The sequence below is a fragment of the Tyto alba genome, unplaced genomic scaffold (assembly GCF_018691265.1).
Source record: "Tyto alba isolate M040663 unplaced genomic scaffold, T.alba_DEE_v4.0 Super-Scaffold_45, whole genome shotgun sequence".
NCBI classification, from domain to species: domain Eukaryota; kingdom Metazoa; phylum Chordata; class Aves; order Strigiformes; family Tytonidae; genus Tyto; species Tyto alba.
The window spans coordinates 3,172,140-3,197,234 of NW_024881321.1; the positions used below are offsets into that span (position 1 = coordinate 3,172,140).

At 45.9% G+C, this 25,095-nt stretch overlaps 1 protein-coding gene and 1 long non-coding RNA gene across 3 annotated transcripts in view; one reads left to right on the forward strand and one right to left on the reverse strand.

Moving 5' to 3' along the window:
• The window catches only part of ITM2B (integral membrane protein 2B), a 29,012-nt gene extending 26,464 nt beyond the window's left edge, over positions 1–2,548 (reverse strand). Inside the window, exon 1 of one of the 2 annotated variants that reach the window (XM_042806171.1) lies at positions 2,301–2,548. In XM_042806171.1, coding sequence (XP_042662105.1) covers positions 2,301–2,399 — 99 coding nt within the window. In that variant the 5' untranslated portion in view covers positions 2,400–2,548. The remainder of the gene's footprint in view (positions 1–2,300) is intronic. The other variant, XM_042806170.1, reaches the window with a different exon arrangement.
• A 7,445-nt stretch (positions 2,549–9,993) lies between these two features.
• Positions 9,994–24,676, forward strand: LOC116965029. The gene is made up of 2 exons (XR_004409083.2): positions 9,994–10,102; positions 24,298–24,676. It is a non-coding gene; the product is annotated as an uncharacterized LOC116965029 (long non-coding RNA).
• Positions 24,677–25,095: the final 419 nt, after the last annotated feature.

Below are 25,095 nucleotides of genomic sequence, written 5' to 3' on the forward strand. Positions count from 1 at the left end.
ACAATGCTACTGTACTCAGACCTGCTTTTATTTATGTTCTAAAACACACAAGCTCGGAAAAAGCTTATTCCAGAGAATTTTGCACACTGGTAGGTGTAGGTCTGCAGTTCTGCTGAGAAAAGACAGAAATGTGTCAAGGAGAACGTCAAAGGCTCAGTGTCCCTTAAGTGCGCTCACTCGCTTTTGGAATTTTCATCTGTACAGACCATCCGCTCCTAGCGTGCTATTTTAGGACTCTTTTAAGCCTCGTTCAGGCATGCTCATCCCCTGGTAACAGAGCAAGAACTTATAAGTAGCTACTGTGAGGCCAGACCACCTTTCAACCTGGTTAATAAATGTTTGCAAGTCTCATTTCTAGGCAAGCAAAGCAGTACTAAGACCTGGGCAAAGTTAAGGCAGATCCTCTGTCTTATCCTCAACTGCAAGAATTTACAGCTCAGTGTTAAGGAAATCATAGTCTAATAACACGCTTCCGTCAGTATCTGGACAGGGTCAGGAGGATTTGCTCCCCAGTGTACAATTAGCCAGATGTATTTTGTTTGTTTAGCAGCAGGAACGACAAGTCCAAACTGGCAGTCTATCTGGAAACAAACACCATCCAGGGCAGATCTGGATTCCAAGGTACTATGAAAGACCTGGTTTTTGGAACTAGTTTGTGTCTTGCTTACGTGCTCAGCGTCAAACAGATGACCAAACTGGGGGTCAGGGAGGAACTCCACAGCTCAAGTTGTGCTCAGGGAATCCATTACCTGCTAGAGAACGGCACTCCCGCTAGGAACAACCAGGCACACATATCACCTAACAGATTTCCCATAATTGCAGGCAATCTGAGTGCTGATATTGTCTCATTCGTTGTAGCACACTGTTCCAAGGACTTAAATACTTTGGTCGGAGTTTTGTAAGTGCAGTATGTTCAGCAGAAGTGTGAAATTTAATCCCTCACTACACCAGGAAGATGTCCCTAGAAAACGTCTTGCAGTCCCTCTTGGCTTTGCAGCAACAGCGGATTCTGCAGGTGAAGAACCTGGCCCCATCAAAATCACTGCAAAACCTACACTGGGGCAGGACTTCATGCTAAAAATTCGTCAGATATTGTCTTCCCAGGCAGAAGTTCATCACAAACATTTAGGAAATTAATAAACACTCTTTTGCAGATCCAATCTGGTCGTCCAGAGGTCTGATGCACAAAAGACTGTGAAAGCAAATGAAAACAGCAACGCACGCTGTTTATGTGCAGCTGGCCGTTTTTCAAGTTTTTATTCTCTCCTCAAAGAGCTGAGCCTAAATTACGCTACTCCTAATTAAAAACTGCTTCTGATTGAGGGAGCAGAGAAATTGCAACCAAAACCCTTTACATTCTGGGCAGTTTTGCAATTCAAAAACTTTAAAAGCCCTTGCTGTTTTGTTCTTTCTTGCTCTTTGGGGACGCGGAGAGAAGGGAGACAGCAACTGGAGTTTGGGTGCTGTTTTGGGGCGGGGGGGAGTGGGGTGGGGGGAGGCGGCTCTTTGTTCTTTTATTTAAACCAGCCCAAGTTTCAAGGCGAAGTTCGCTGTAATCGCCAGGCTTTGGAAACACGCTGCGGCACAAGCACGGCCGAACCTCCCAACTTCACCCTCGCCAAAGCGCTCCCTGCCCTGAAGCGTCTTGAGGTTTTCGAGGTGGCCGGCAAGCTCGCCGGATTTACCCGTGCCGGCCGGAGGGGATTTAAACGCGAGGGGAAGACCAGACGCGACCTGCCTTCTCCACCTAAACCACCTTCCACCACCGACCCCAACGCACCGAGGGGCCGCCCCGACTCACCCCCCCCCCCCCCCCCCCCGGCTGGGGACCGGGGGCAACCGGGCTCGGCGCCGCCTCACCGCCCCCCCCCCCCCCCCCCCCGCCTCACCGCGCCGGGGCCGGACGGGACGCCCCAAAAGGAGAGGAAAAGCGCCTTAAAAGCCGAGTCGGAGGCGGTCCGAGCGCCGTCGAGCTCAAAATAAAAACAAACCAACACCAAAACACCACAAAAATCCCCAAAGTAGAGAGAAGGGGAGCTTTAAAGCCCGTTCTCCTGTCAGCCATTTTAGAAGCGTGAGCGGAGAGGGGCGGCGGGGCACACCGCTGCGCAGCTTTCCCTGCCGGCCCGCCCGCGGTTTACCGCCGCGGGAGGAAGAGGATATAAAAAAGAAAAACCGTTCCCAGCGCGTTTCCCTCCCCTCCGTAGCCCCTCGCCGCCGAGAGGTGCGGAGCGGAGCGCAGCGCCCGCCGCCGCGCAGCCGGGCCGGCCCCAGCGGCTCGGTTCCCCCGCCGCCCTCACCTTGGCGTCCGGCGGCAGGATCAGCACCTGGCTGTTCTCCTCCTCCTTCTTCGCCGCCTCCTTCTGCGCCAACGCGGAGTTGAACGACACCTTCACCATGGCCGCTCACTCAACGCCCCGCACGCAGAAGGAGAACGAGAAGGAGCCCGGACCGGCGGAGCTTCGGTAACTGCCTCCCACCACCCCCCCCCCCTCCGCTGCCGCCTCACCGCGACTGCCGCCCGCGTCCCCTTGTCAGGAGGAGGAGGAGGAGGAGGAGGAGAGGCGGGCTGCGGCGGGGCGGGGAGAGGAGGAGGCGGTGCCCCGGCGGCAATGGGGGAGGTGAGGGCGGTGGGGCCTCGCCCGCCAAGCCCGGCCCGGCGCGGTGAGGGGGCCGCGGGGTCGCGTTGGTTCTTCCCCCGGGCGCGGCGGGGCGCGGCGGGGCCCGCCTCTCTCTCTCCCTCTGAGGGGTCCGTCCCCCTCAGCCCCGGGGGCCGGCTCCCGCGCAGAAGGCCTCGGCCCCGGGCTCGGCGGCGGGTCGCGGCCTCGCCTGGCGGCTGCCGCCCGTTCGGGAGGCCTTGGGGTGGCACAAGCGGTTTGGTTCACGCGGTGCTGGGTCTGCCTTTCACAGGTTGTCGTTTTGACTTATTAGAAGGAAAGGCATGGGAGTTTGGGAGGGGAAGAATATCCCCGAAATGCTATAGAGGCAGCGTGACGGTGAAGCCCGCCTGTTGTTAAACCCCCCCCTGGGGAGGGAGGGGAGCGGTACCGGGAAGGTGGAGGTGTGTGACCTTGCCCCTTCCCTTCTGTGGTGGGTGTCAAAAATCAAGTGAATCCGACACACCGGCCCGAGTAGGGTGCTCGATGCACCCAGTCGCGTTGTGGGTATGGTCACAGCCTGCTCCAAGAAGGATTTTGTTTTGGTGACTCACCTGGGTAGAGTAAATTTCTTGGCAGGAGCTTGTAGAATAATGTTTCTGGCATTCTTGGTAAGGTACCTGGCAAGCGAAATGCAGTCCTTGAGCTCAGCGGATGCTGTACTCTAGCAAAATCTGGTCATTCTCCATACGGCATGAGATGGCACCATGACTGAATTGTCCTTAAGTTATGTGCTTGATCATCTGTGTCATTTAAAATTGTTGACCTAAAATGGCTGACAGAAAATCTAACTTACCCTGGTTCATGCTATCATCCTAAAGTATCTAGGGATGATCTAAGGATCTTTTTTTTTTTTTTTTTTTTTTTTTTTTTTTCTGAGAAGGATAGAAAATCCACAAAGCAAACGATAATTTTACATTATCTCAAAACAGCTGATGGGACAGCTTGCACCCAAGACTGCAAGTTGCCCCACATATTCCAAGAATTCAGTCTAACTACCTTAAAATTCAGTAGAGGTTAACTGAATCATTTGCAGATACTTCACTGAAGTATAAAAAGTCATGGGTGCCAAGGAAGACAGAATACAGAGATTTCTCTAAGCACTTTCCGACCATATTTGGTATGATTGAGGAGGTTTTACTTTAGTAGGAACTTTCAGAAAAAGTACTAGAATGCTCATTCGATATGAAAGCCATGAAGTACTTTAATAAGGCTATCATAAGCTACAGTTTCCCAGGCTATGACTATGTTTTTTTCATTATTTTTTTTTGTAAGTGAGACTTTATTGTCCCACCCCCAGACTGAGAAAAGCACCGGATGACACCTCTGCTCCCATTTCAGTGAGAATCTGTGCAGGTGCATTATGTATTCAGGACAATATTTAGCATGCAAAGGCTGCAGTTCAGAGGTTTGCTTTGCTTTGTTCTACTTAATAACATCTTCAGATATTCCTCACAGAAATATGGGTATGCAGAAGACAGTCAAGGCTAAGGCATGGCATTTTATTATCTATGTCAAAGTATATCTCTTTCCCCATTCTGCATACACTCTTATCTTTCCAGATCAAATATACTCTGTCTGCTTCTTGAATCATGCTTACAAGTCATGGCAGTTTACCACAGCTGGATTAGAGCAGCACCCTTACGGTGTTGCTACTTCTGACCTTTTGATTAGCAAGAATTTAGGATGTTTGGAGTTCTTTCTATTAGAGAACAGAGTAAGAATAAAGCACCAGGAGAACCTCTCGGCTTACTTCCAGACTGTGCTTTGCTGCTACGTGCTTGCTTTCAGGCTGTGGTTTCACAGGCAGCTGAGCAGACTGGATGGCTCCGTGTTCTCCAAAAGGAATCTTGCCTCATCTTCTTCCTCCTCTTGCCCTTCATCCTCCCCCTCATCTCACTCTTTGTACTCCCCTCCTTCCACCATCAATCCCACCCAGTGCCTGTGCTACGTGTGTGACCCGTGCATACCTAAGTTTTTCTGGGTTAATTTTCTGCTGGGTTGGTGAGTTACGTCAGTTCAAAGAGATACGAGGACCAGCACCAGCATAAACAGTGGGCCGAGAACGGGGAGGAGGGGGGAAGTGGGAAGAAAGGCGTCCCCACTTCTGCATCGATACAAGTGTTAAATCAGCCCATCACGTCTCTCAAAACCACAACCTCGTTTTTTCTCAGGCGAATAGGTGCATCTCAGTTTATACGCGGACACATCCTCTCTCACGTTTCTTCCCCTCCTCTACGTACAAGGCTTCATTGCCTTCAGTCCCCTGCCCCACGGTTGATCTGATCTCAGGAACCCCCACAGGTTGATGACCTACGCTGTTCAGATCTGTGTGTTTGTGTCCTGGGGCAGAGCTTTGCCATTGTTTCAGCTGACACTAAAAAGGGGGGACTTTCATTGATTCCTCATTTACCCTGAGTAGAAAATGGCTATTGCATCCATCAGGACTGGGAGTCGCTTTCTCTTTCTGATGACTCTCTTAAACTGCCAGGATGTTCCAAGCTGTATCTCTGCTTGCCCACCTACAAATCAAAATCAGCCTATGTGCTGTCTCTTGCACCGGGATCATAAGTTTCTAATGCCTGTACTAGACAATCTGTGGATTCAAATACGTAAAACTGCAGGGGTTTTAAATAAGGATATTGTCTTCCAACAAAGGACACTAGTTTGAGATGAGGAGAATGTAATTGTTTTTAAAGGTTTTCTGATAAAGCTTTTAAATGCAACTGAACGTGGAAAGTTCCATATGGTGTCACGGTATTTTTTAATTGTCTCTTCTCATTTCTTGTTAACTGCATGACATTTTGATATGGTGTGTCTTACTTTTCCCTCAACCACTCTTCCCAGTTTTATGTCTATATATATCTATCTATCTATCTCTGTCTATGTATATCATTCTCATTTCTTGGGGCAGGGGGAGGGAGGAGACAAGTGAAAGTTGTTTCTGTGACAGACATTTCTTCAGCTTGCTTTCTTAGCTAGAAGTTGAAATCCATTTACACTGTTTCAAGGCTTTTCACACCATGGCTGGCTCTTCCTCTCTGCCCTGTTCTGCCTTCCACCCCCCTTTCTTCTCCACACAGCCCCCTCAACTCCACGTGAGAGAAGTCTCATCTACCAGATTCTTACCCAAATGGCCCACAAAAAACTTACTGTCACACTGTGTCTTTTGCACAATCCCTGAATTAATTCACAAGGACTTGTACTAAGAGTAGACTTAATCTTAGATATGTTAGTACGCAGGTAAGACTAGTAGTTTTACTTGTATAATTCCAGTGACAAATCCCTGTACTGGGAATCCTACTTTTATCAGCAAAAAGGAATTTATTTTTTTTTACCATTGTTCGATGTGTCGATCTGGGAAATTTTTTCCAGATTGTTTGTTTTGGTTAGATGGGGGAATATGGCCATGGCAGCTTTTTTTTAGCCTTGTCCTAAGTTAAATCTGCTACCACCTCAAAAATCTACCTTTCATGTAACAACTCAAAACAAAAAGAACAACATAAATTCCTGACGGCTAAAGCAGAAGGGAAAAGATGGCATTTACTTTTGTAAATAGGATAGGATAGGAAAGAAAACCTGTCAAAAGGCTTATGAGTCTGTTTATCAGCCTCTATATTCTTCTTAATATCCCAGAGCCTGCTGAAGTTGGCAAACCAAATGGTACATAAGTCTTCGCTATTCTTTAGCTTGCAGATGGTTGGGATTGCAGGCTGTTGGTGTTCTCACATATTTTGGGACCCAACCATTACAGCAGAATCCCCAATTTTTATTAGCCTCTAGGCAGTAATGTAATCTAAATCTTAAAAATAACATGATTTTCACAATCTGTCTAAAATGTAGCCACTACAACAAAGCATGAAATAAGCTTGACAAATCTATTTCAACTTGGCTTGTGCCTCCCGGCACCTCAGTCATCCCTGCTGTGAATAAAGCCCATTAGAGTGCGTAAGTGGCACCACAGCAATGAATTATGCCATAATCCAGCAAGCTGCTTTGCATGGCTGGCTTCTGCACCCACGTGGAACCCCGAGGTCCACCAAAACACAGCAGCTTGCCTGACTGGGTCTGTAGTTTCTCTGGTGGGAAATTACCGTGTGCAAGATGCAGAAACGTACCTGCATGTACAGTACCCAGTGGCACGCTCTTCATTTCAAAGAATTGTTTGCAACATGAGCCATGCCTCGTTTGAAGGCGGTGGAAGGACTCTCATACTCTCTTAAAGCTGATCCTGTGCTCAGGTTCAATACAAATGTTTTTATTTCAGTTCTAACTGGGTGTCATCTATTAAGTGCCAGACTGCAGGAAGGCAACCTTTATATTAATTTATCAACATTTTATTTGTTCATTAAGCATCAATGATTTGGCCAGGACTGAAGAAAACTCAAATTAAAGACTATTGCTGCCTCAGGGATTTTATAATCTAAATCAGATACAGAAAGAAAAAATTCTTAGGGAAGCTAAGGACCCAGAATAACTTTGAAGGCTCACTCTCTTTTCCCTTAAGCTCTTCTCTCATTTCCGTTCACAGAAATAAAAAATGTGCTTAAGTCCTTGTCCTCTAGTATCCTAGCAGCTGCTACCTTCTCCTTACCAGCCCAAGAATGCCATTTTCCCCCTTTTTATACCTTAAATATACGCTGCAAATACCTTTTGTCTTTTAGGCTTTATCAAGCTGATGTTTTCACTCCTTTTTTTGTCCATTGCCACCCAAGACTGACAGGATTGTTGGGTCCAAGTGCTTCATTTACCCCAGGACACCTGCTTTAGGAGGTTAAAGATTAATTCAGCTCCGTTACAATATATCCCAGCATAGAGTGTCATAGTCTCAAATTTCTGTTTAGGCCTGGGGAATTTGTTGTACCTCTCCTTTTGTCTCCTTTTCTGCTACATCAAACACAAACTTCCTCACTTGGCCTTCCAAACCTTCCCTGGCTGGTGTGTGGCCCTGTCCATATTGACTGTTAGATCTCATGCCAGGTCCTACAGATCATCACTGCTGCAAACTTTATTTTCTTTGGCTCTGGGTCCCCCACACGTGGAAGAAGCTGTCCTGTCCATCAAAAAACCAAAATATTGCTAAAGTTAGGTGTGTTCATCGCCCAACGGAAGAATCACATCTGTGGCAGCTGGGTCACCACAGATTTTGAAAGTTTCCCTTATCTCACACTTCCCAGCCAAGATCACTAGGATCTCACATATCTGCACTCAATGCTATAGGATTGCTCTTCCTTAGGGCAAAGAGTGTCTATGCAGAGGAGAAGACGAAGCCACAGCTGAAGTCTGCTGGATGGACCCACACTCTGAGACCCTGCGGAGCCGCGGACAAACGACACGCCGAGACGGGTTCAGTGTGGGAGATAGAGCATCAATCAACGTGTGTGTTTATTGGTCCAGGGTACATATATTTATACAGACAATGATAATTATTATGCCTACTAGTCACTAGCTGATTGGCTTAAGCTCTAAGGGTCGTATTCGCACGGTCCACCTACTTGCAGTTAGCTTACAGCCCAAGCTTCTCATAACACTAAGTTTCTCATGCTACTATTTCTGATTCCTGTTGACTTGTTTTCGATACACGACGGTACCGTAACACAATGTTTCTCAGACCACCGTTACCATAACACTGGGTTTCTCAGACCACTATTCCTAATTCCCCTTAACCTGTTTTCGACACACCACGGTACACAGGGCTGAAGCGTCCTTGACATTCCTCCTGTATCAGCAGCTGCGAGCAGCTGCAGGCAAACCCTAGTGAGGCCCAGCATCAGCCCCTAGAACAGGCTCTGATCATACAATTGCTCGGTGGGCTCAGGACCCTTGTCTCTGAGCCATTCTCCAACAATTCCCCCTTTTTCTTTTTGTATGAGCAGAGCCTGCGCTAACGTTCGTTCAAAGATTTTCTTAATACATGACAAGGCACAACTCAGGTATGCAGGCTTACAGTCTACTGGCTAAAGGCACAGGACCCTTGTCTCTGAGCCATTCTCCAACAAGACCCTACTGCTGCTGTTCCTCTGCGGTCCTGGGACTCCTGAGCACCAATGTGCGGATAAAACGAGAGTTCTGCTGAGGTGAAGCGACAGGCTGCTCGCCTCGCTAGTCCAAATCATCTTACCATTGCTCTGCACCCTTGTTTTCACCCCTTTTCCCCCCATTTGCTGTATATCACTGTATTCCCAGGGCTTTTTTCTGGACCCACAATTGTCTTTCCGTAGACGTGGTGTGAGCGTGCAGGCAGTGCTTTCTGACAGATGCCAACTAGCTCAGTGCCCTGAGGCACTCTTGTGGTACAAACCATTCCGAGAGCATCCTTGCTGTTCATTTGGGGGTTTGAAGCAAGCAGGGGAGTGGAATGTCAGCGGTGTGGGATTGCAACAAAATTGTCATTTACTGAATTTGACAAAATTTCTATTAGTCAAGGTCTTTTGGTTGGTTGGTTTTGATTTTTGTTTTGTTTTTTTTTTTTTTTCCCTCCCTAGAGCTTTTGTCAGCTCTGTTGATTTTCAAATCTCTTCTATGCTTACCAGCATTTGGCAAAAAAGTAAGGAACTGACCTTTCCAGCCTGATGCTGTCATATTATTCTACCTAGCAACTGGTGGTTTTTAGGATAAACTTCTGCAAGGCTGCATTAGTTACACAATAGAAAGCATGAAAGGCTCTACCCTGTTTAAAAAGGTTTCAGTGTGGTTGGCTCACACCACCGCTCAGGGAACAGCAAACTTGATGTCTTTTGTTGAAGGGTTAATTTCTCTGCCAGCTGCTCTGCCACACCTAAGACAAACCTTCCCAACAGCAGGTCAGCGGCTGCACCCAGGCTATTTAAAGCATCACCTGGTACCTTCAGGAGAAAAGTTTCATGATACACTGAGTTTTGGACAACTGCATGTATCTGCTACAGTGGCACCCCCATTGCTTCCTACGAGTCAGGACATGTTGTGGTCATAGATAAACTGGATCCAAGAGTAAAATTATTCTTTTTTTTATTACTGCGCTTGCTTGGTGGATGAGCTTGCGCTGGATCAGCTCAGAGCCACTCACTGTTCAGTTGCACTATCCCTAGAGTTGCCTCCAAGGAAGCAACCAGAGCTCGCTGATGGGAGGAAGGAGAAGGAGCAGTGAAAGGTCTCCTTGCAGGCAGCAGCGCAGTCACTTTGCTTTAGATGGAGTACGAAACCTCACTCTTAATGTCAGAACAACTGACATTGTCAGCCTGGTAATTAAGATGTTGGGGGGGAGGTGTAAAATGGCTCAGATGCTGAGATCTCTGTGCTCCTCAAGTTTTTTTCTCTCTTTGTTTCCTGGCAGGTTGAGCATCCTGGAAAGACAGAAGGAGCAGTAACATAAATTAAGAAGGGCTGCAGAATACTAGTAACAGAGGATGGGATCCACCAGTTGTCCCACGGCAGTAGTCAGAGGTATTCCTACTTTTGCAATTGAGGTGAGATATGTTTTTCAAGATGCTTGGACATTTAGTTACCTTTCTACTCCATTTACAGACTTGTCAAATAGCCTACCCCATTTTATATATTTTAAAAAACATGTGTAATTTCAGTAAGATCACCTGACTTATTAAGAACAAGGAAGGATTTCCCCAGGAATGCTCGGCATGAGGGAGGTTTCCTTCATGATACGGTAATTCTAGTAAAGCAGAGCAATAAGCATGCATCCCCAGCGTATGACTTGTTCCCATTGTATAGCCCAGACTTTCCAGGGAAGGGAAGGGGAAAGGAAGGGAAGGGGAAGGGGAAGGGGAAGGGGAAGGGGAAGGGGAAGGGGAAGGGGAAGGGGAAGGGGAAGGGGAAGGGGAAGGGGAAGGGGAAGGGGAAGGGGAAGGGGAAGGGAAGGGAAGGGAAGGGAAGGGAAGGGAAGGGAAGGGAAGGGAAGGGAAGGGAAGGGAAGGGAAGGGAAGGGAAGGGAAGGGAAGGGAAGGGAAGGGAAGGGAAGGGAAGGGAAGGGAAGGGAAGGGAAGGGAAGGGAAGGGAAGGGAAGGGAGTGGGCTGCAGCATACTGCTGCTTAAGTACTGACCCTGGGCCAACGAGAGTTTTGTATGTGGCAATAATTTAAACCTATTCTAAAACTTCCTTCAGGAAAATTTACTAAAAGACTGCATTCTCAAATCCTGAATGGATTTCTGGAAAGATGTTTACTCCTCAGAAAGCCTTATCTTTTGCCTGATTATAGAGACAAAAAGATCAATAACATACAGTTTTCCCCAACATTTTTCTTTTCAGGATTATTTAAAGATATAGAGCTAACAAATTGAGTTTCCTTTATATTTTTGAGGCTGGTTAGTGGGCTAGTGATACGATTACGAGAATGAAACACTGAAAAAGCTGAAAGAAATATTTAATAGTTTCTCAGGAAATCGCTGCGGTCTGTTGTTATGAACTTCTTCAGCATAATACATCACTGACTGCACCAGCCCAGGGTAAAACAAGCTGTAGCAAGGTGACTACCTACTGGTTCAGGATGGCTCAGACTGCACTGGGGAGATAAATTTATGCAGGAAAAATAAAGGTAATGGTAATTTCTAAGGAAATGCCAAGACTCAGAGAGAAAACCATAGTCTCAATCTAAAAACAATTTCTCAACTATCTCCTCTGGGGACGGTTAGACAAAAAAAAAAAAAAAAAAGATCTGTCTTCCTGCCTATGACTTCGTTCTGTAGTTACTGAAGTCAAAAGTGATATTGCCATTGATGGGAGATGTGCAATTATAAGTCTTAATTGCCTTAGACATAAATCATCCATCTTCACTCTGCTAAAAAAGGAGTTTACAATCCCCTTTCAAGATTAATGAAATTTATGTACCAAGAAACACCTGGCCATTTCTGGAAGCAACAGAGAAGAATACAGTGGTTTTAGCACAAATTGCATCATTCAGGTGATTGACAAGAAGCCATCATGAGTCAAAGGCATGGGTCAATGTTTTTACATATGTACCTTGCCAACAAACCAGTTATTTTTCCTTCAGTCTTCAATAATTCATGGCACAAGAATTAGATTTCTAAATAAAGTCCCTTCCGAGTGGAAACCATCTTAAAAATAGGTTAAAAATAGAAAACTTTGTGAACAATAAATTCCTTACATAGATTATAAATGGAGACATAGTATTTAATGGGTCATCTGTGACCAAATCTGAGACTGCTTGTATATTGGTAAATATGTCTACCAGCATGCAGCTTGCCACAGAAGCAAGATCCTAATATGAAAGCCGTGGATCATTTCTGTTGCCTTTTTTCCAGTAAGATTGTCATTTGCTTTCAATAAAGAATCGCCTGAGTAAAGACAATAGATGCAGGTCCCATATTTGAAAAACAAGAACAAACACAAATAAATACAAACCAGGAATGACAGAGAAGGAGCCAAAAATGAATTAAAACAGAAGAAGAAGAGCTAGAGAAATCAACATCTTAATGAGATTGGGAGTGTGGAGATTAAGACAATTTTCATGCTAGTTTTAAAGCAAAATTAAGAAGAAGGTGGTAAGTATTTTATTCAAAAAAAAAGGGTAGACATGGTTTGGCATATCATGCTTTTCTCAGTATGCATGGGGGCTATCGCCTTGTTTTGGTTTAGGAGACATAAAGACATGTTCTTCAGTGTCAAAACATCTTTTAATAATTTCCATTATCATATTTGCTAGACGCTGTGTTCTCTCCCGTTTTGTACAAGTTACGGACTGAGTTTGTGGGCCCTACACTCAGCCTCATGGTACCTCTGTCTTCTCTAAAGTAGTAACTTCTGAACACAGTTTCCATTTATTTCTTGAGTTCCAGGGAGTATTCTTGGCACAAGTGGGCAGAACTCTCTTGATTTTAGTAAATAATTATTAATGAATAAGGAAGAAAAACTGAAGAGAATGGAGAGCCTTTTCCCTATGTGTGTCAGAACTACAGTCCCAGGCACTTTTCTAAGTGTGTAGTGAACCACAAATCCATTAACACCTTCTAAGATAACAGTGCCCATCCATCCTCTCTGTTTGCCCTTTCAATACAGCTGGGACACACCCACACTCTGGAATAATTCCTCTCACAGACAGAAAAAAAAAACAGCAATCGTGGGGGAATGGATATGAACGAAGCACTAGAGGTAGGGAGGGAAGGAGGTGGGGGGAATTTGAACTGAAAAGAAAGAAAAAAAAAGAGCATAAAGTTCTTAATGTAGGGAAATTAGGGACAACTGAGCCATGAGCAGGAAAAATGAGAAGACAAAATCCTTGTGCCGGGTGGGAGGGTAGATGGCAAGGGAAAGTGGTATGGACAGAGAGCCTTTGGCGTGGAAACAGAACTGAGATCCTGGCAGAAACACTGGGGTACACTGGTGCACGCGTGTTTGTGGAGGCTGGGGGGTGGGAATTATTGTGGTACTTTTTAAGTAGAGAGCAGGTGAAGAGGGAGTAAAATAACGACCACGTGGGCCTGAGGGAACCCTGAAACTGAAAGGGGAGGTGTCACATAGGGAGCTTATTTTGTGTACAGCACGAAAGGTGGCTTTAAAAAGAACAAATCTTACCAATTCATAGAGTGAGGCAAGACAAATGGAGATTCCAGGAACCGGCTCCTCTGGGGCCCCTTTGCTTTGTCATAAACTCCCCCCACCTCAGCTCGAGGGGACTGGGGGCAGGAACCTGCTGTCCTCAAAGGGCTCCTGAGCCGCTGGGCTGGGAACAGTTTTTTCAGGCAGACCCTCACGGAGGTCGGTTAACCCTGGCCGTTTCCACAGAGCCACCGTGAACGTGAACTTGCCTCCCCCGGGGAGCCGTGTGTCACTTCAGAGGAGGGCGAGCGAGGATGCGCCCTGCGAGGGCAGCACATCCTCGGGGCCCGAACAGCGACTTTCTAGGAGTGATGGCAAGCTGTGCTCAGTCTGCCCAGCCCTTTGGGAGTGCGTTCACGCAACACCAGAACGAAGAGATGCTGAAAAGACATTTTACAGGGAGCGAACTCTCAGCATCCCACCAAACCAGTAACGCTGCACATACGGCCTGTCCATCCACACTCCAGTACGCCCCATTTTTCTCTCTCTGACAACGCAGAGGCATTAGTATCTTTTCAAGTTTCTTTTGAGCTATTGTCACGGAACCGTTTGTATCTTTTCCTGGCACATTCAGTTCGGGTATGTACTTGCACTGCTACTAAAACACATCCTGAACTGCACAGCTTTCTCTTCACCACAGAGCAACCACCAAATACTCAGCGACACAGGATCTTTTTTTAACACTGCGGTTATAACCACTGACTTTATCTAACAGGTTCATATCTGCCTCAGGAAGCACCAGCACAGGACCAAGACTATGGCTCTCAGTACCGTCTCAAGGTGGCTGTTTTGTGCTTGGGGAGAGATATAGGAAAGGCAGATCTGGCTGGGAACTTTTGCTATCCGTATGTGCTACACGAAGGGGCTGCCCACTTGGGGGTGAAGCAGAAGAAATCTTTAGGGGTGGTAGGTTTGAGTGGCCTGTTATAGGATGGCTATAGCACTTTCATAGACCTAGGGCACAAAAGTCCTGTGTAGGAGCCCTTGACGAGACACACTGTAGTCCCCCAAATTAATGAGAAGCCAAGGAAAAGTTTTTGTTCCCCATCCCTGCAGATTTTGCTGCTCTGAGTATAATTTCATACTCATTCAGGCAGCGGGAGTAGGATTACACAAAATATGATTAAACATTAGAAATGGAGAAGAGCAATTAGGAGCAATCAGATTGCATGCATTTTCAGAAACCTGAAGCGATGGACACAGGACACCACAGTGATATGTGCTGTACAGACACAAGACAGAAGGTCCCCACCTCTCGGGACCGAGCAGTTAAGCTTACAACCAGAGACAACAGACCAGAACAGTCAAACCAGACAGGACAACAGTTCAGGCACCATGACAGACCTACGTGACAGTCTACGCGCTGTTGTCAGCTCTTCTCGGAAAGTACAGTTTTGAGGAGTGCAATGAAGTACTTGAGGGGCGGCGTAAGACGACAACAAGCTTTCTGGAGAAATCCTTCCTGGGAGAAAGATGTGAGGGGCAGAAAGCATGGAGATCTCTGTCAGCCTAAGCCCTGGCGTTAGCAGATTCAGTGCATACGTTTGTCACGGCTGCGTAGCCTCTGAAGGACACCTGAACTAGCGTTTTGTTGGCCTAATCAGTTCAACTGATCAAAAAAGTGGTTAGATGGAGGGAAGAGGGAGGGAAGAGAAAGAAAAAAAAGCCATATCTGCTGTGTAATGAGAGCAATGCCATGGGCTGGTTGGAAATGTGGCAGCGTACTGCAAGTACATGCCACTCCCCACTTTGAAGAAATCCCATTTTTCTCCTCTCTGGCTGAGATCAAGTCTGGATGGGGAGAGGGAAATAGACTTTGCAGAAATACAGTGTTTTGCCTATCTCGTGACCAGACACATATTTAACTCTGCCTCCGAATAGTGTCAGTCAACGAAGTGGGAAGTGTCAGTAAATTCCCGCCTGGAATTGCTTTTATTCAATCCTGTTCAAGTTCTAGCATGGCACCTATTGACTTGCTGCTGAGTGGCTCTGTGGTCAATGAAGCATTTTTTATTTCCAACCTGGGACATGGCAGAAAATAAGAAGGTTTTCCACTTAGAAAAAAAAACCTAACCTTTTGCAGGAAGGAAGGACATTCTGAGCAGTCCTTTCACAGTATCTCCTGGCAAAGAAGGGACTTGCTTTTGTTCCTTAGCACTTCTGTCAGATCTGGAAGTCAGCCTCGACCCATGCGTGCCCCTTTTAGTCTCCAGCTGCTGATTAAGATTGGATGGAGTCTTCCCTCCCAGTTTTCTTGGGATACCATGATCAGGACGGTGGGATCGATGCACCCTCAGCAAGTTTGCCGATGACACCGAGCTGTGTGGTGCAGTGACACGCTGAGGGCAGGGATGGCATCCAGGGGGACCTGGGCAGGCTGGAGAGGGGGGCCCGTGCGAACCTCACGGAGTTCAACAAGGCCAAGGGCAAGGTCCTGCCCGGGGGTCGGGGCAATCCCCAGCACAAATACAGGCTGGGCAAAGGATGGATTGAGAGCAGCCCTGCGGAGAAGGACTTGGGGGCATTATTGGTTGAAAACCTGACTATGCAATGTGCGCTCGCAGCCCAGAAACCCACCCGTGCCCTGGGCTGCAGCCAGAGCAGGGGGGGCAGCAGGGCCAGGGAGGGGATTCTCCCCCTCTGCTCCGTTCTGGGGAGACCCCCCTGCAGTGCTGGGGCCAGCTCGGGGGCCCCCAACAGCAGAAGGACACGGAGCTGCTCGAGCGGGGCCAGAGGAGGCCACGGAGATGCTGGGGGGGCTGGAGCAGCTCCCCTGGGGGGCCGGGCTGAGAGAGTTGGGGGGGTTCAGCCTGGAGAAGAGAAGGCTCCGGGGAGCCCTTCGAGCGGCCTCCCAGGGCTTAAAGGGGGGACAGGAGAGGTGGGGAGGGACTCTGGATCAGGGGGTGGGGGTAGGACAAGGGGTAACCGTTTTAAACCGAAAAAGGGTAGATTCAGACTAGATATAAGGAAAAAATTCTTTGCTGTGCAGGCAGTGAGGCGCTGGTCCAGGGTGCCCAGAGAAGCTGTGGCTGCCCCCCCTGGGCTGGGGGAAGGGGGGCCCTGCCTGGGGCAGGGGGTGACACTGGATGGGCTTTAAGGTCTCTTCCAACCCAACCCATTCTATGATTTTGTGATTCTGTGATTCCGTGGCTGGCAACCACGTGTTTATTGCCTACTTATTATGAAAAGGGCAAAGACTGGTCGTGGTGAGGAGATGCTTGTGAGACAGAGGTGGAGTACAAAAGAAATAACAAAATATTAACAAAACATGTCTACGTAGCACATACAGAGTATGCAGACTTTTTGACTGTCCCAGATGGATCACCTTGAAGCAATTTCCTGATGTAAATTAGCTCCCCTTGAAACATCCTAGAAAAAATTTCAGTCTGCTGCAGGGAAACTGAAATTCTTCTTATAGATGAAGATTAATAATGGAAATACAAACTGAAAAAAACTGTAACCTATAGGTGAGTACGAGGGACAGGAAAAACGTGGCTGTAGAGAGAGGTTAAATATGAACTGATCATAGGAAGGAAATCTTGGTTTCTCAGATTCACTGTCACAAGTTTCTTTATAAAAGGAGAGTTTAAACTGCAGAGAGTATTATTTTTCAACCGTAATACGAATATTACAATGCAACTGTATTATGAATATCATAGTATCCAGAATGCTTCTGTAGCAGCAAACAAACACAAATGAGGGAAAGAATGATCAGGGAATAACATCAAAATCCCGAGTCAAAAAAATGTGCTCTTGTCCCGTGCTTGCGAGGAAGTTCCTTTATCTGGACTAATGAGAGTTTTTCACCCTATATATCTACTCTCACTGGGAACAGGCAATGTGTGGGGTGCTATGGGTTTCATGGTGTGTCCCTGCTCTGTCCTCCCCCTTCCCTGCCCTCGCCCCTGTCGTGATCCGGTGTCTGTCCAGATGAAGACTGGTTGGAGCACACCGTAATCCTTCATTTCCCATATACCTGAATTTCCTTCCAGTGGAAACCAGGATGCAGGAAGGGGGGAAAAACTGTGCATCAGAACCTTATCCCCACGTGCAGTTACAATGTGGCCAGGGTACATTTAGGGAACTGAAAAGCCTGTGGTCCCACAATTTTTGACACACCCATAGAGCTCAAATTGCCTGATAACAGCTTTCTCATATTAGGGATTAAACTGTGTTTCTTACTGCCCTCCTCTGTAAAACAGGAATAATACCTTACAGCAAAGCAAGGAATGCTGACAATGTCAGCTCCTTTCATTATCAGACGAGTGCACTGAGAGAATAATTATTCATCTGTAAGCACTTGATTCGCAGGTGGCTTCAAAATTATCAGCTAAAAATTGTGTCAATATAGATATTCTGCACACCTAAATGTGAAATGGCTGCTGTTACAATTAAAAGGACAAAGGAAGCCTATGGAAAATTAATAGGTAAAGATCTGGCTGAGATTTCTGTTAATTAAAGAATGTAATTTATTAAAACAAAACAAAACAAAACAGTGAACTGATTCCAGACCATCTGTCCATGGTAATTATAAGTATATATTGCTAGTATTGCATCATATGAGTAATAACCATAGTTGAACAAGCAATTTGAAAGAAAGATAAACCCATTAAACATAGGTTCTTTGTATGAGCAAAATGAGGACCCTAGTCTTCAGTCAGGACTGGGCCTCTACATGCTGTGACAGTATAAAGAAATATAAATAAGGAAAGGGAATTAAAAGTAATTGAGGGCTAAACAGCAGGTTTTAACGTGTTTAAAACTGTTGACTAATATGCATCAATGACTAAGAAAAACAATATATTGACTTCTCAATTACTCAATTTTTGCCCTTTTAAAACAGTTTTTTATTATTTTTACGCTTCTTCCATAGACTTTTATCAGAAGCAGAATAAACAACAATCAAAATATGCACTGGAATGTTTTCCTCTGGGGGTGAAGGAGAAAAAAAAAAAAAGAAAGGAAGAAAAGCATCTTTCTCCTAGGAAAGTGCTTGAATTTTAATGTAAAATGCATTCTGAGCTAATCCTCTCTTACACAGGCTTGTTCTTGCACTGAGAGATGACAGGATTTTAAATCTGCCAAAGATGAGTTCAGGCCTTTCGTTCTGGCTCTGCGCTGCTTCTGCAATACTTGCTGACATCGCTGCTACTTAGGGGAGCATAAGGAGTCTACCTTAGCTCAAGGGTGAGCTGTGGAAGTGAGAAATGCTGACAGCTGGGCCTCAAAGGTGAAGGAGGAACTGATGTCAAAACCATCTTTAAAAGAACAAAATGGATGAGCAAGAGTAGCAAATAATTAGTCGGATTTTAAAGGAGATTCTGTACTGTAAACCTCACAAATTCACGTTAGCTCTATCCATGTCAGCAATTGCGAGACACTAAGGCTGTGCCTGTGCTAGTAAATTAAATGTGCTTGTGATCCCACTGAGGCTCACTGCGACTACCCATTTTGTTAAACTCTCTTATCTCCCCAAACAGGGCGGCTGCTTCCAAATTGCTTATTGGGAACGGTCCCTGACTGATTACACACAGCAGGGGTGAACTGCCTGGGGACGGGCTGCCCACCCCCCCGTCAAAGGGTCAGCAGGTCCTTCTGACAGGACCCCTTGCCAGGGATACTTCTTCCAGTTTAATAATCTGGATGCTCAAATTCTAGTTCCAGGGGACTTTCACCGTTTACTTTACCAGTATTGAGAGGACAATGCGTCTGTCTACTAACTGGAATAAATGTGTTGAAGTCAAGAGAATAACTCATAATAATGAAGGTATAGACCTAGTACACTGTACTGTATATGTAAAACTTAGAACCTGATTAGTAATTATCACAACATCAGTCTCTGCATACTCGTATGTATTTGTTCTGTGAACCCACAGACCTTTGAACGCTTGAGAAGATCTAGGAGCTATTTATATGCATAGGGTTACTTGAGTACTTCAGGGTTTGACGTACTGTGGCCGAGACAAAGACAGACAGTAAAAGCCACCAGGAATGCACATAAAAACATTTCTATTATTTCTTCTGGCAACTGAAATTTATATTATATTTCTGTTAGTACTTCATTATGTCCTGATTCAGAAAACTGGTAGTTCGAATCATTCAGTTTTGGGGAGGTAAAGCCACCACCACAAGATAGGAGAAGTGTGGATTGTTGAAAGTAGCTAGAAGCCCACCAGAATTTTAAAGCTAGCACAGTTTTATTGTGTTTTTCTCCAATAAAACATTTTAATTCACCAATGGGGATAGTATATTTTAGAGTTGCAGTGATGGACATACCAACCATGCAGTGACCTGCTAAGACCTAACCAAGGTGGGGTTAAGGAAAAAACGTACAAGACTATGGGAAGTAAAATGTTCCTTGTTCAAATTCAGAGGATAAGTTTCATTAACATTCTCTTTAACATTAAGCCCTCTCTCCATAGTTATCAACCCTCACTCCCTAGTCATGCAGGATCTGGTTCTATATTACAGGCCTGCAGCAAAGGAAGCAAAGCAAGAGAGCAAGCAAGAGTGGGAGACAAAATTAGTATTTATTTTTTACTCTCCTGAATAATCAAGTATTTCCATATGCCACACAGCAAATGAAACCTGGTTTCCAACTCATTTTCATCTCACGGTGGGATCCTCTGGTGGTGCCAATTCTGATTAAAACTTCTCATGAGGTTGGGACACATAATATAGTTCTCCTGCGCAGATTCTTTTATGCCTAACATGGCTTGGGTTGATGGTATACATTTTCTTCCTTATAAGGCTGTAGGTTTTCCCTCTGCTATATGCAACCGTCTGTTTTCATGAAATATGTAGGGACCCAGTTTGTTTAAAACCACTAGCTTTGAGTGAAACTGGGCTGAAAATGGCCAGGAGTTATTTGCAAAGGGAGGACAGACAGACATACAAGAGCACAAACATGCTCAGAGTATGACTGCATCACTGTAATTTCCATAGAAGCTAAAAATAAACAAACACAAAAGTCTGATTTCACTGCACAATGTCATCGTTAATTGTAAAAGTTCAGCTGGGCTAGAGACCGAGTTAACCACATTTTAATGCTAAGCATATCTGAAGACTCATGCTGCAGGCCCAAGGCAAGCGCCTGCTCAGAAAGTCGGCTCCACACCAGGCCCTGGATGCAGCCACAACAAACCATCCTCCTTTGCACAACCAGATCCCCAAATGGGGTGCAAAGACAGTGCACACGGTGGCCTAAGCGTGGAAAAGCAGAAAATGCAACCACCAGGGACACCTCCTCTTCAGAAATCACTGGCCATGTTACTGAAACACACGGACTTCCCAAATTCTGTCAGAAAGTGCACACATCCTCTTTCCAGATCTTGGCCACACACAAAAAAACCAAAAAAACAAAAAAAACAACCAAAACCATAAACTGAATGATTCTGTGAGGAATAATCTGGAGTCCGGGGTTCCTATGGCTCCGTTACATCCTCAACAATAGCTCAGCAACAGATGTTGTTGGTAGGAACTTGGCGTATATGCTGCAGAGGAATTTTCACTGAGGCAAACCAACTTCAGTATGAAGGATGTTTGAAACTCACGTTACTCATGTGTCGGAGGGGAAGAAAGGTGTCCACCACAGCTTCTACAAAACTGTAGTGGCTCGCAACTCCGCGGAGTGGATCCTGTTGCCTGGGAGTCTGGGGGGGCAGGGACAGCGTTAATTGTTTTTCTGTCCAAGGACTGTGGATGGCTTTGTAATCACTCAAACTGGATGGTGCCGCTCCTCAGGGGTGGAAGGGCTCTCCTTTCTGCCTGACTATTGGCCAACTGAAATCATTTTTGTTTGGGGAACAGGGAAGGGCCCCAGAGCTGTGACCTGTGAAACAGATCTGTGAATCTCTTGGCTTATAAATGCCAGTGGAGAGAGGCTGGGCCCATTATGACAGCTGCCTGTAAAAACCATGACCTGACACTGAACAAAACATCAACTCCTCTTAACAAAGGAATCGCTAGATTGCTGCTCAAAGAGAGGAAGTTCTCAAGTAGGTATTTTGTCATTTAAGTGACATTCTTCCTTTCTGAAGGCAGGCTTCATCACAGCATTTCCTACTATTGTTGCCTAGCATCTGGATTACCCCAGGGCGCTGGCGATACAGATTCTCCAAAAGCTTCAAGCACGTAATTAGATTGCTCCCTTAGTAAGCAGAATTTCCCAGAGGGGAAGCACATTGCACCACTGTTCCACAACTTGCCCAAGCTGCCAGCAACAGCCAAGAACAAAGCTGGTTCTTGAGTCGACAAGGATCTGCAAATTCATTTGGCCCATAACGCGGAGCAGCAGAAGTTTGGCAGGGCTCTGACGCAGGAGTTGCATGCATTTAATAACGAGCTCTGGATAGCAAAGTCCAAGAAGAGCTGGGCTGCAATTTGGCAGGAAAATGAGCCAACCTAGCAGCCTGGTGTTGCCAACAGGCTCCTGCCCCTTCCCTGGAATCGCTCGGTGTGGTGCTCATCCGACCAAGCCAGGTGACCAAGAAAGCTGACTCAGCTCCTAAACCCAGCAGACCACTCGCTTTTTTGCTGGCTTTGTTTAGTGACGCGGTTAGCAAGACAAACTGACCCACTCTTAAACTACGCGCGAGGTGAATGCTGGAGTTGGTGCAAGGCAGGCATTAATGGCATGTGCCCGTGGGGGAGGAAATGCAGGCGAAAAACAGATGAGCAGCCCCCTTTCAGCAGCAGCAAGCTGTTAAATTGCATTCAGCATCACACGAAACCCTCCCCTTGGGCCTTGCTCATTGCCAAGTTTGGGTTTGGGGTTTTTTTTTTTTTTTTTTTTGAATCGCAAAACCCTGCGGTGGGTGATATCTAATCTATTTGGGGACTCAGTGTGCGGTTCAAACTGATTTATTTTACAGGAGTTATGGATGATGGCAACCCACTGGGCAGATAACAGCCCAAACCATACCCTGGAGTATGATTCCAACACAGCCTAAGCTGCTCTAAATTTGGGCTACTGCTGCCTTATTCCCCTCCCTCCTCACTCACAGATTTCTTCCTTTCCTGCACGTTTCATCCTCTTGTCTTGCGTGGCATGGAATGAGAAGATGAACCAAGCTCAGGGAGCTGATCTAGCTAGAATCTAAGCTGTCAGGAAGGGATTTGTTTCTTCAGGAATCTGGTTCCTGAATCAGACCACTGCACAAGTCCATCTCATGCAAGGGGAGGGGTACAAACACTTAGCTGACGGCATGAACAAATACTTTGCCTTTTTAACAACCTTGTAGGTGTGTTTTCAACCTTAGGCACTAGGAACACAAGGGGAAAATTCACAAGGGACTCAGGCCGGATATTTTAACTCTAGGCAGGTACTCAAGGACTGTAATTCATGAGCTTGATTTAGGCATCTCTCTCCCCTTCCAGGAACAGAGGGAGTTAGGCACAAGTGCATCTTTTTCTGAGCAACAAAACCTCTAAATAAGGGAGAACAGCATCCGTTGAAACCAGCCAGTGGGAAATGAGAAGAGGAGAGGTGAGATTCTTCCTCTTCTCACATTTAGACTTCTGCATGTGTGAGACTGGAACACACCTTGAGCCCTCCTTCCTTTCATTCGTTTCTAGATTTAGGTAACTAGCTCTTGCTCTGGGGAACAAATGTGTCTTGCTGAAAAATGGCCTCCAAGGAGAAATATGTAATAGTTTGCATGTCCACCCAAAAGAAAAAGAGATCAGTGTTCTCCTCAGGGGGACGGTGTTCAGACCTGCAGCTCCCTTCTTCTCAAAGGGGAGTTTCTTACGCCGAAGCTAGAAGGCTGAGCTGCATGAGCCTTCCCTCCCGCAGCAGAGACCACTGGACAAAAAAGCACTGAAGAATCACAAAGCCAGGAAAAGCACAAGCAATAATAGGAAGCCCAGCTCTGCACCTTAATTATAGAGGTGCTCCCCTGAGAGATGGAGGTCCTGGGCGCCAGTCCTTGATTCCAGCATAATTACTTTTTTTTTTATCCAGTAATTCCTTAAAGCAAAACACGTAGGCAAATCCAGGGGCAGGGCTATAGGGAAGGTATTAATTCTCCTTACCAATTCATTTGATTTTTCAAAACACAAGACATTTGTACAGTGGCTAATAACACGCTCTAAATGCCCAACAGCTCCAAGCAGGAAAGAGAATGAAGGCTTTGTTATTCTAGGAAAATAGATGTGTATTTTTACTGTAGTCATAACAAAGGAGGCTTCAAGCATTCCTCTGCATGCCAGTTGAGTTGTTTTTCTCATCACAGATATTCATCTCCCTGCAGTCTGTAACGTCTTTCTGTGTTCATATGTAATGTGTTCTGACAGTTTTTTTACAGTTAAAATTTGGTGTTTCAAGAAATCCATTCACAGTCTGCCTCTGAATATAGCACGTGAAGTTACTTTAGCTTCCGCATCACTTTCCAGTTTATTTTCAGCAAACTTCGGTTAGCGTATTCCCGTGAATATGTGTGAAACTTCAAATTGGAAAGGGCTGGTTTCAATTCTCCTTCTGTTAATAGGAGTTTGTCATCTCTCCAAAAGATAGAGACAATGGGCTTTGACTGAGGGTTAGATTTCCTTCCGACATACTGTTCCTTCTGGAAAGTCAGTGCACGCCAGGTCTTTGGGAGGGAACCCATGATGTTGTTGTTCCACCAGGAGGTAGGATTGCCAGAGATCAGTCTGAAACTGGGGACATTGCATGGCTTCTCCAGCTAGCCCTCCTCTGATGTTCAGATGTTGAAACAAACCACAGCATTCGGTTTTGATAAAAACAAGCCTTGAGGTAATCGGGCACATGGGATTAACAGCAAATACTTGTATGAGGACTGCAGCGAACAGACACTAAAATCATGCAAAAAAAAAAAAAATCAAAACTAAAGTCTCTCTGCAAGAGTTTGAAGGTTTAAAGATTTTTAAGTTTGGAGGGCAGAATTCATCAAAGGCTGAAACCTCCTTCTAACTGCTTATGTCAGAATAGGATTTCTGTATTATTTCCTTGCATAAATCGTCTTAAAAACCTGTATCGAGTCCTCCTCTTGTTTACAAAACTCCATAGCATTAGACTACTACTTATAAAAGCACTATTCTCTCCTTCAAATTCTGCATTTCTTGTTTTTTCAGCACCTGTGTTCAGGCCAGGAAGAGGAGCTGGGTGAGAAGGCACATTATGCACTGAAGATTTTATCTCTGCAAAATCCGGCGTGATCCTCTCTTGTGAGGCTGCACCTTGGTACCTGGCTTGTGTGCTCTGGTGAGAGAGAGGCAACTGTTTGTCTAAGAAGATACAGAACCAAAGGCATGTACGAATTCACAAGACAGGAGTTTTATGTGGGTCCCGAAGGAGCAAGGGACACGGCTGCACGGCATCTGATAGCCTGAGAGAAGTAGAAAGCCCATACTGTGAACGTGCCAGAGGGATAGGATAGCCTTTTCACAGAGACAAAAGCAAGGTTGTTGATGAAATACCTGCGTTTTGTGAAAAATAAATTTTAAAACTGCATTCCAAGACATGTGGTGTGAGTTAACAGACAAGGCCTTAAGTCTCTAAAACAACACAGGGCACGTGGCGACACGCAGAATGCAGGTCTGGAATACCTGACAGCGTGCTCCTTGCTTGGGGGTCTGGATTACCTGACCGTGTGCTCCTTGCTTGGGGGTCTGGAAGAATGTGTTATGGTTGTCTTGTGGCCTGAGTTTATTTCCCGTGAAACAAAGGTGTGAAGAAGGGGGGTGAAGCAAAAGGAGAGGTTGGTGCACACCCAAAGCTCACCCTGACATATCGGAGACATGTGTCTGGACTTGGGACTACTGTGGAGGCACTCCTGGGTTCTCGGGTTTAGACATACCCCCGGAGATTCTTTGAGTTTGCTTGCAGCTGCACGTAACAGGAAGGTATCGTCAGTGCTGGCAGGGAAAGTA